This window comes from Diabrotica undecimpunctata, chromosome 5, assembly GCF_040954645.1.
Source record: "Diabrotica undecimpunctata isolate CICGRU chromosome 5, icDiaUnde3, whole genome shotgun sequence".
NCBI lineage: Eukaryota > Metazoa > Arthropoda > Insecta > Coleoptera > Chrysomelidae > Diabrotica > Diabrotica undecimpunctata.
The window spans coordinates 39,756,837-39,768,713 of NC_092807.1; the positions used below are offsets into that span (position 1 = coordinate 39,756,837).

The 11,877-nt window shown below is 34.9% G+C and overlaps 1 protein-coding gene across 1 annotated transcript; it reads left to right on the forward strand.

The window, feature by feature from the left end:
• Positions 1-7,061: 7,061 nt before the first annotated feature.
• LOC140442154 (general transcription factor II-I repeat domain-containing protein 2A-like) lies at positions 7,062-11,646 on the forward strand. Its single transcript, XM_072533234.1, has 3 exons — positions 7,062-7,221; positions 10,315-10,439; positions 10,660-11,646. The coding sequence occupies exons 1-3, from the start codon at positions 7,062-7,064 to the stop codon at positions 11,644-11,646; spliced, it is 1,272 nt and encodes a 423-aa protein (XP_072389335.1).
• Positions 11,647-11,877: the final 231 nt, after the last annotated feature.

An 11,877-nucleotide genomic window follows, 5' to 3' on the forward strand; every position in this document is an offset into this window, starting at 1 on the left:
TAGCTTTTTTGTTTTGATTCTCTTTATAAAGTCTCAAATTTTCATGTTTCTGAAAAACTATAACAATTTTTAATTGTTTATTTACAAATAATTGATGCAGAATGAAGAACCATTACCATTATATTCGCAATATCCCTAACTTATGCAGTATATAATAATTTTAAATCTATTTTGTACAACGGTGTGAACATATTTTATGAGATTTAATTCAATATCTCAATGAACAATTTTTGTTAATAATTTATAAGCATGTGTCAGTATTGCTACCAAACACCACTGATCTTTTACGTCACTTTTTTAAAAAGGGGCCATTTGTATGGTATATTTGAATCATTTTCGGTAATCCTGGCTTTTTTCCGATATCAAACAAATCTCTCCAAATGTACGCGAACACGAAAATAGGAGATTTGTCTCCGACAGTACGGATTTCGATAACAAAATACGAAAACCTATCAACTCGTGAATATCGGAAGGCGTAAGTCATTTTATCTTAAATTCCATCAAAAAGTAAACTTTTCCTTTTCACGGTATTGTATTCTATTTCTCAAAAATTCTTCACTAGTCTTATATTATTTCTATTTTTAGAATATTTATTTAAGAAGGTAATACATTTTTTTTTAAATTCCACTTAATAGTTCTTGAAGAACATTGTCTAAATTTACAAGAACCTAGTGACTTTTTGCATAGAACCATTATAATTAAAATTAATATTAATAAAAATAAGTCGCTGAAATGTTTGTACGGGCATCACTTCAAAACGACTACACCAAATTCGATAATTCTTTTTTTGTTTTGTTTGTTATTATCAGGAGATGGTTTGTGAAAAATATAATTTTCAAACAATTGTACGGAAAGATTTTTTACTCATTTTAAATCGCAATATAGCTAACAGATGGCGTCATACTATGACTAACAAATTAACAAAACAAATGTCAGTATTGATAAATTTGGAAACAGCTTTACTACACTCAATATACAAGCTCTCGTAAAATCACCAAAGTCAAGCAGTGTTTGTTCGGTTAATTCTTGAATGGGTGACCGCTTGGGAACACCGCATGTTGTTGCCATATGAAAACTTTCTTCTCCTAAACAGCTAGGCCAATTTTTATAAAATTTTACGTGTGTACGTTGTAGGTCTGAGAATAAATTGTTATCTATGTTTCATACTCCTAAGAGGTAACTGTGGTTCACCCCAAACATTTTTTTTTATTTTTTAAACAATTTTTTTTATTTTTATGTATTTATGATGTGGTATTCAAATTTACATCCAGAAGGACTAATTTCTTGAACTTAATTTTTTGACCAAATTTTATATTTCATCAAGAATGAAACGATAACGTAGTGAAGAATTTGTATTAACAAGTAATCAAAAAAAAAAAATAATAATGTGTTTGGCAACCCCGTAGCTGAATACACTCCTGTATACGTCCAGGCATTGACATGATAAGATAATCGATGTCTGCTTGAGGCACCTCGTTCCAAGCAACTTGAACTTCATGTATTTACTGTGCCAGAGTCTGTGGAGGATAGTGCAAAGTGGACAGTCTCCTTCCCTTCATATCCCATACATGTTCGATAAGATTTAAGTCCGGAGCACAGGGCGGCCACGGCAAAACATTAACACCCGATTCTTGGAGAAAGTCTATAGTTTGACAAGCAATATGGGAACGCGCGTTGTCTTGCTGAAAAAGGACGTCTTGACGGACGTCAGGATAAGGCAGTAAAGTGGTTGGTAAGATGTTATCAACATAACGCGCAGCTATCATATTGTGTCAAAGTCTTGAATAAACATAACACGGCTACCATAGACAATAGCCCCCCAAACCATTACTCCAACTGTCCTGTACATTCCTACACAAGATCAAGATTTGCTGAATGCTATATTCTGCCACGTAATGCTGCCATTCTCTGCACCAATTCAAACGTTGATGACAGTGGTCTGCAGTCAAATGAAGCATCAGTCGTGGCCGGAATGAAACCACTCGAAAAGCTCGAGTACGACGGTATAGTGTACGGATACTAACAGGTCTACCTACTACTCCAAACCATTGGTCAGCAATTTGACGTGTAGTAGCAAAACGATCTCGCAGAGCCAGTAATCTAAAATGCCTATCTTGGCGCTCTGTGGTACGCCTCGGTTGACCAGTTGGTCTTCTTCGTGTTTCTCTACCTTCGTTTGTCCATACACGATAGACACGCATAACCGTCATTGCCGTATAATTAACACGACGGCCAATTTCGCGATACGACAAACCCATATCTATATATGCAATAATTCTACCCCTATCAAAATCGCTAACATGGTGGTAATTGTGGAGTCTTCTAACTGAGAAATAATAACTAAAAATTTTTATACGAACCGGTCTATTTACAAAAAAAAAATAAATAAAAAAAAAACTTCATTTTTACAAAAAGAAGAAAAGATGAAACATTGGTATTTTAATCATAACATGTTTTAAATTAGTCATTCTGTTGCCAAAAAATTAAGTTCAAGAAATTATTCTTTCTGGGTGTAACACTTCTAATGTCACTAAGTATATATAGCACTTAATTTTCACCACTGTATTGCCAACCGCATTTTTTTCAGCCATATTAGTGTCACAGAGGTAGTTGCGACACTTCTCCGAAATGGCTAACCCCATTTTTATTAAATTTTACAATGTGTATTCTGTAGGTCTAAAAATAGGTTGCTATCCATTTTAAATACCCCTTAGGACACTTTAGAGTGTGGTCAAATATAGAATCATCATCTCAACCTGATTATCCGCTGAGTTTTTTTTAGCCAAAAACTAAAAAGCAGCAGATTCCACACAGCCCAATTCACTATCCGCATGCACTATAATATATCGGGAGTCTTGTTGTGTTGACTGTTTTAGGTCTGTTGACAACCCATCAACAAACGCATCCCTGGCTGATGTCACTGAGAGGTTCTTCCTGTCTTTGGAAACACTATGTCCGACATTTACCCAAGTTTCATCTAAATAAATGACGGTGTATCCTTGGGAACAAAATTTTTTATCTTACGCAAATAATGATGCCTTCATTTCAGAATATCGGGCCGTTCTATCATGGTTGACTTTACTACTCGTTTACAAAAAGAAAAGTTCATTTCATGGAGTATTCTTCACATTGTTGAGCGTAACATGTCTGCTAAATCTTGATTTTTTTTACAAGTACAAAAACTCAATGCTGGCGGTAAATTTTTAAAGAAAATACTATGCACGATGGCGCTGAGTCGCGTATGAACTACTGCGTCGTAAGTGAACTTTCTGCTGTTCACTCTACTTTTGCTACGTTTTCTTGTTTGTTTACGGGCCTTAGTCCTCCTTCCGCAGCTTTTTTGTGAATTTTAGAAATAGTGCAAGAATTTAGATTATTATTAAATACATTTAAAATAATTTTTTGCATGGATGTCCAAGATATTCCCTTGGCTTAAGTTTTGAATTTCCATTGTTAATGAACCTTAAACTGTAAATTCAGAATAAGTACTAAACAACTACAAAGTCTTCTTATCATTATAGGTACGAGGTACGAAGATAATTAGTTTGTAATAACTAACGCTCGGATTAAAGGCAAAATGCCTTTTTTGCCTATTTTGCCTATTATAATTGTTTTTTGTACTGTTTGCTTTTTTTCGTAAATTCCGCCTATTTGTCCCTTTTTTAAACTTTCATGGTACTACCCATAATATTATTCTATTACTAAACCATTCTATAATAAAATTTTGGGTCAATAATAAAATATCAATGGTTTGTTTATATAGCAGATTTCTAGGAAAATGTACCTGATCGAGACTTGAGGGTTAACTATTTGGAAATCCCTAAGCTTTATTAGTTTATTATCAGTTGTACAGTCGGTTACTGTATCAGAGTTTAGTCACAAATAGCTATATCCTAGTTTAGTTTTGTTGCGTATACCGAAAAGCAAAGAACACGTTTTAAAACGTTTTAGACATTTGTGTGAAAAGATGACATCTAAATTAAGGCTATGGATCGCACCTTATTCGGAACTTTCTCTAGAAGGAGATGGAGCATTTTGTAAATCATGCGGCAAATCGGTAAGTTTTATTTTTTCTCGTCCCACAACATAACTAAATTCTAACGCGGTTTTAGAATTCTAAGTATTTTTTTGTTTAATTTTCAGATTTCAAGTAGAAAAAAGTACTTTATTGCCAGCATTGTGGAACCCCACTTCATAAACGTAATTTGGAAAAATTAAATTCCTCTAAGTTAGCCTAAATATCTCTGCGCGATAGTTTAATCAGTTCAAAAAAAAAGGAGGAAGACGCATTTAAATTTGATTTATGCCAGGTGATGATTGCATCCAACATTCCTCTATATAAAGTTAATAACCCTAGTTTTAAATGCTTTTTCGAAAAATATCTTAATAAATCCTTACCGGACGAGAGTACATTGAGAAAACATACTGTGGAAAAATGTTATGTGGAATGTATTTCAAAAATTAAGCGGAAGTTAGAAGGCAATTTTTTGTATATTATCGTGGATGAAACGACAGATGTATGCGGCAGGTATATAGCTAATTTAATGATTGGAATTTTGAACGAAAACTTTGCGAGAAAACCTTATTTAGTTGCCGTTAAAGAATTGGAAAAAACAAACAATTTAACAATAAGTCGATTTATACAAGACAGTTTAACAAACCTCTTTTTACCCAACGCTATACCAGTGAATAAAATAGTTTTAATGCTTTCAGATGCTGCGGCATATATGTTAAAAGCTGCTGTTAATTTAAAGATTTTTTATCCTAATTTCATTCATTGCACTTGTGTAGCCCACGGGGTAAATAGAATTGCTGAAGAAATAAGAAATCTGTTTCCGTTGGTAAATAATTTTATAAATTTTATGAAAAAAGTTTTTGTAAAGACTTCGTTGAGGGTGCAAATATATAAAGAAAGACTTCCGGGTGTCCCTTTGCCTCCTAAACCAGTAATTACAAGGTGGGGAACCTGGCCCGAAGCAGTTTTTTTACTTTGAACACTGCAATGAAATAGAATTAGTTATGTCAGAATTTGATGATGATATTTCCGAAGCAATTCGAGAAGCAAAAAAAAAATTAAAAAATCCCAAATTGAAACAGGAACTTACTTAAATCAATGACAGTTATAAATTAATAGTTACTACAATTACCTTATTAGAAAAACAAAAGATAAATTTATGTGAGTCATTAAAATTAATAGATAATTTAAAGACGAAAATTAAATCGGCACCTAGAAGTAACGGTCAATTAATTAAAAAAAAAATTGAAATATGTTTTCGACAAGAATGAAGGTTTTTCGTTTTTATCTAATGTTGCTAAAGTTTTGAATGGGATATTTTCCGAGGAATTTCAAATTATGCCAGATTTATTATCCGCTCTGAAATATGCTCCAATTACATCTGTCGATGTCGAACGTTTGTTCAATGTACAAATTAATTTTAAGTGATCGAAGACATAGTTTTAAGACCGAAATTATTGAAAAACATTTAGTTGTTTCTATTAATGATAAAATTTTAATTGGTTACAGTTTAATTATTAATTTACAGTTATTTAGTTACTAGTTTATTTATACTAATGTTATGATTATGATGTGTAAATATACCTGCCTTAAGTTAATATTACGTTAATTCACTTTGTACAATAAATAATAAGTTATATTCCTTTATTGCCTATATTTTGTCTAAATGTTAATATTCCTGCCCTTTTTAATAAAAATCTTTGCCTATATGCCTTTTTCTTCAATTTTTGTTGCCTATAAATCCGAGCTTTAGTAATAACCATGGTTCTAATGGCATGTTGTGTTTTCATCGAAAAATAATTAACCTGCCGTTCATATAATTAAAATAGTATAAAATAAAATTATCGTTTGTAAATAATATTTATTTAAATAAATTAATTTCCTTGGTCGAATGAGCACTTTTGCTCAGTTACATTAGAAAACATTGATTTTAATTCATTTCTGTGAAAAAGAAAATACACATACAACTCTGAATCGTGCTGGTTCTCATCGTGGCATCGGCGCGTTTCTATCGTCCACAAGAATTAATTGCTTTATCTACGCAACGTATTGTTTTTCACGTGAAACGCTTTATAGAAGATTTGACACATCCTATTCTTGTAGAATATTTAAGACATTTTGAGCCCCTACCTGTTTAATCTTGTTATGGATGTGTTGGTTAAAAAAAGGGAGAGGCTCCTTCGCCTTGATTTCCACATCACCATTTTTGATCACAAAATTTGCTGATATTATTTTAATTCGAATGCAAAAGTTTATATTGAGATCCATCCAACCGCAAAAATTTGGTAGGTTTTGGGGTTTTTACTACTTCATTGCCTCACCTAGTTACAGGTACGTAAAATAAAACATACCGTTGAACGAGGTTTGACTTTGAACAAGCTTGTTTATGTATTTTATACCGTTATTAAAAGATAACTATAGTAGAATATATTTATGTTACAAAATTAAATAAAAATGGTTTCGGGGTGTTTTAGAACATTTTATTTTATTTAAATTTGTGTTTAGAAATCAGATAATCGGGAGTGTCAAATAACTGTCAACGTGTAAATACGCATTTTAAATTTCTCCGTAAATTTGCTAATTTTTGCAGTTACTGTTAACAGTTTAATTATAAATAGTTGCTATAAAATGTGAATGCCCAGTTTAAGAGAACACGTCGTATTATTTTTGATTACAATTAAGGTAAACCAGTTTTTGTAATTTAACAACCATCAATAAAGCTGGGCATTCACGTTCCGACTTGCGGTCCCACTTAGTAGGACTACTAGTTGGATATTCGTCTCCACTTACGCTCCGACTTGCTATCCAACTAGGGGTCCAACTTCAGTTCTAGTTTATTTTCATGACGGTGTACATCGCTTAATCAAAAAATGTATCGAGTAAACACTACGCAATTAGGAGAACCAAACCTAATTAGGAGAAGTAAAATGGCAGCATTGTGCTTGTTATCCTTATCATTTGACAAAAAGAAGAAAAAATATTTTTTGAATGACATAAGGATGAAAAAAATTTGTTGATCGAGGATGATTACAAAAACTACGTCAGAATGGACAACTTCACTTTTTCGCTGTTGCTAGAAAAAGTTGGTCTACTCATTTCCAAAAAAGAAACCGTCATGCGTGAATGTGTCAGTACTGAACAACGCCTTGTAGCAACTTTACCCTTTCTGGCCACTGGAAGGTTATTTGAAGATCTGAAGTTCAGCTGTAAAATATCTTCACAACTATTGGGAAAGGTGATAGCAGAAACTTGCAGGGCTATAATAATTTTTTGTGCAATTGAAAGTTATTTGCTATTATTTATTTGCGAACTAAGAATCTTTGCTCAGCGATGTCGGACAGACAGCACCAATTGAGATTTTGTTTGGAGCTGATGTTGTAAGCAAATTGTATACAGGGAGTAAATATCAGTTACAAAGTGATAACGAAAGAGCAGACCAGTGTGCAAGTGAAATTGATGTATGGGTCGATATAGAACAGGGTTGTCCAACTGGCGGCCCGCGGGCCGCATCCGGCCCGCGAAGCTATTTGTTGTGACCCACGTAAGATTTTCGAAAAGCATATATTTTCTTTAAATGCTGCCACTGTGAAAAAAGATTTTTTAATTTATTTTATATTTTATGGTTTAGCAGTGTTTTTACATCACAAGTACTGTACCGCATGCCGCTTCGCGGACGTGTAACGAACACAATCGTCCTCCACCACTATGAGAACTGCACTGATTACTGCGCATCACAGTTCACGCAGGCCACACCTCCCACTGCATACCATCCGTCGCCAGCCGCCATCGTGCCAGTGTGCTACTGACAAGTAGGCTAGTCGGTTAATCTATTACGTTGCTAGTGAACAGTGAACTTGATTAATTCTTTGTCTTGATTCCTCTTATACAATAATGAGTGTAAAACCAGTAAAACGGAAAATGAATAGTGAGAACAGAATTTACAAAGAAAGTTGGAAGAGTGATTACTTGATTGCTAACAATAATGGAAAGTTGCAGTGCTTAGTGTTCATGAATGTCGTTTCAGTGCCTAAACAATATAATGTGAAAAAACATTACACAACAGTGCATGAAAATAAGTATGCTACGTATACAAATGAAAGTCGGCGTGCCCTAGTTGCAGATTTGAAGAAAAAGTTTAAACAGCAAACTGGTCTTCTTCTTAAGGTGCCATGCATTTCTGCGTAGGCGTCCACCGTACATCGTCTTGTCAGGTGAGATGTTAAATATTCTGGATTAAATATATCTGTTTTTAGCAGCATTGCGAAGCATTTCATAGCTGTGGATTCCTGTCCATTGTCGAATATTGCGCAGCCATGACATTTTTTTACGTCCGAGACCTCTCCTACCCTCTATTTTCCCTTCGAGTATCAGTTGCTGAAAAGTGTATCGTTCTCCTCGTATAATGTGCCCCAAGTATGCAGTCTTCTTACTTTTTACATAATTAAAAAGTTCCCTATCCTGTAAGCCCGCTCTTCTGAGTACTTCCTCATTTCTGACCCTGTCCGTCCATGATATTCTGAGCATTCGACGCAGGCACCACATTTCGAACACTTCAAGTTTGTTAATGGAACTGGCCTTTAACGTCCATGCTTCCATTCCGTACAGGAGAACAGGCCACACGTAACACTTAAGCATCTTGTATCGGAGGTTGAAGTCCAATTTGCGATCAGTCAGAAACTTACGAAGCCTCAAAAAAGCATTTCTGGCTTGTTCAACTCTGCTCTTTATTTCATTCTCGGGGTCCCAACCCTCATTCAGCAAACATCCCAAGTATTTGAATTGCCTGACTTGTTCGATTTCTTCTCCAGAGACATATATCTTTGCGTTGGGGTAATCATTTTTACTTATAATCATTGATTTTGTCTTCTTGATATTTATTTTCAAACCCCGAGCTTCACTTGCAAGAGTTAGATCATTCAAAAGGCACTGAAGATCTTCGATGTTATCTGCCACTATGGCTGTATCATCGGCATACCTGATGTTATTAATAAATATGCCGTTAACTTTAATACCCTTTTTAGAGTCTTCCACTGCTTCTGCGAAGGCTTTTTCTACGTATAAATTGAACAGCATTGGAGACAGTATACAACCTTGCCTTACTCCTTTTTTAATGGAGAAATCTTCTGTTTCGTTGGAATTTTGAAGACGTACTGTTGCTGTCTGATTCCAATACAGATTGGCAATGATTCTTATATCCTTTGCGTCCAATCCCAACTCTTGTAGGTATTTTATCATCAATTCATGTTTTACATTATCGAATGCTTTCTCGTAATCGATGAAACAGATAAAAACATCCTTTCTTTGATCTAAACAATTCTGTATCAATGTTTGCATACTAAAGATCGCCTCTCTCGTGCCAAGTCCATTTTTGAAACCAAACTGACTCCATCCACTGACCTCTTCACATTTCTTAAACAATCTAGTGTGAAGTATTCTCAGGAAAAGTTTCAAAAAGTGACTCATTAGGCTTATTAGTCGGTGGTCCTTGCAGAAGTTCGCACGTGGTGTTTTTGGTAGGGCGATAAATGTAGATCGAAGCCAATCTTTTGGAATCTGGCCCGTATCGTAGATGTCGTTAAAGAGCTTGACAATAATGTCTAGGTTTTCTTCATTAAGTAACTTGATTGTTTCTGCGTACATATCATCTGGTCCTGGGGTTTTGTTGCTTTTTAATAGTTTGATAGCGTGTACAATTTCAGCTTTCAAAATACTTGGGCCATACAAATGGTCTCCCAGTTGTGGTGGTTTTTGTGTTCTGTCATCATTGAACAAATTGGCTGTGTACATTTTCCAAGTATTAAGTATATCGCTAGGGTCCGTTATTAATTCATTTTGGTCATTATGTATACCAGTGACTTGTTTTTTCTTGAAGACATCAGCAATTTCCTTAATTTTCTTGTGAAGATTGAAGCTGTCGCCGAGTTTATATAGGCTTTCAGCCTCGGCGCAAAGTGTAGTCATCCAGATCTCCTTCGCCGCTATAATTTCTTTACGAATTTGACTGTGTATATTTCGGTACCCTACTTCGTCCTGCCTGATCTTACACTGCCTGCGTTGTTCCATCATCTCTAATATTTCTTCTGTCATCCACTCATTCTTGGTAGTTGTTTTACTCTCGAGTAGAAAAGTGTTGTTCAACTCATCAAATGATTCTTTTATGGTGGTCCATGACTTTTCAACATCATTCTCAGTTGCCATATTAGAGAACCTATTGTTTATTTCCTCTGTGCAAGCTTCATTTGTTTCATTGTTTTTGAGTTTTCTAATGTTTACTGATGCCTTCTGGTGTTTTCTTTTAGCTGTAGCGAGCCTCAGTTTGATATTTGCTACTAAGGGATTGTGGTCGGATCCTATGTCTGCTCCAGGTAATGCAGATACCTTAGTAATAGCATTCCTGTACCTTCTATTAATTGTCAGCAAACTGGTATGTTCAGTAAAATATTACACTCTCAAACGCATTCTTTGCATGCATCTGATGCCGTGTCGCTTGAGCAAAGCACAAAATCCTTTCACTGATGGCAATTTGATAAAAAAAATGTGCTGTTGAAATGGCCAAAGCTTTTGGTGATTCTAAAATGGCAGAGAAATTTGAATCAGTGCCACTTTCACATCAAACCATACAAAAAAGGATTGTTGCTATGTAGAAAAGTTCATATTTCTCACTTTGTTTGGATGAAAGCACTGATCAAACCGATGTTAGTCAGCTGTTAATATTTGTGCGCACTACTTTTGATGATTTTACCAGTAAAGAAGAGTTATTTGATATTTGTTCTCTTTATGGAACAACAAAAGGAAAAGACATCTATGAGGCTGTGAAGAAAACAGTTGACAGAATTGGAGGCTTTGATAAATGTTCAGCCATAGCAACAGACGGGGCCCAATCAATGACAGGTAAAAAAATTGGATTAGTGGGTCTGCTTCGAGAGAATGGTGTCACTTGCCCAACAATTCATTGTATTATACATCAGGGAGGTTTATGTGGAAAATCAGTCAAGGAAGATCAAGTTTTCCAAACCGTGATTAAGATTATAAATTTGATTAGAGGTGGAAATCGATCTCTTTTACACAGGCAACTTAAGCAGTTTTTAGTGGAAACAGAGGCTGAGGATGGAGACTTGCTAATGTACAACCATGTAAGGTGGCTGAGTGCAGGAAAGTGCATAAAACGAGTTTTTACCATAAGAAAGAAAATCCCTGCATTCCTCAACAAATACGTTTCATCTGACACAACTGAACTGGAAGAGAAGTTTAAGGATCCAGAATTCTTAAGACAGTTAGCTTTTATAACAGATCTGACTAATCATCTTAACATGTTAAACTTGAGTCTTCAAGGCAGAAACCAGACGGTTTCAGATTTGATCGGAATGATAAATGGATTCCGGAATAAGCTGAACGTGTTTAAACGTGCTTTGGAAAAGAACAACCTGACACACTTCCCTAGCTGTCTGCAAATAGCAGAAGAATTCAACGGTGAGGAATATATTGAGTTTTCATCCTGCATTTCACAAATTGAACAAGTTATTGATGAATTAAATACAAGATTTGAAGAAATTGAAAGTCTCAAAAGCAGTGTACTACTTTATAATAACCCTCTTGGGGCAACCATTGATGATCAACCACCCAACTTATAGCTTGAGTTATGTGATCTTCAAGCAGACATGTTCCTAATCACCAGACAAGAAAAGGGACCTGAATTTTTCAAATTACTGTCAAAGGAGAAATTCCCAAACCTGTGAGATTTTGGACTGAAAATAACGTCAATGTTCGGAAGCACATATACATGTGTAAGTGTGAAAGTGCCTTTTCCTCCATGAAATACATAAAAAATAAAAACAGAAGCAACCTTACCGATTCTTAATTAC

What these genes read in the sequence shown, in the direction of transcription:
- LOC140442154 (XM_072533234.1), top strand. Translation starts at nt 7,062, where the DNA reads ATGGACAACTTCACTTTTTCGCTGTTGCTAGAAAAAGTTGGTCTACTC. An exon ending in TGAAGATCTGAAGTTCAGCT is followed by an intron (nt 7,222 to 10,314) that starts GTAAAATATCTT and finishes GTTTTCTTTTAG; the next exon opens with CTGTAGCGAGCCTCAGTTTG. An exon ending in TATTAATTGTCAGCAAACTG is followed by an intron (nt 10,440 to 10,659) that starts GTATGTTCAGTA and finishes GTTGCTATGTAG; the next exon opens with AAAAGTTCATATTTCTCACT.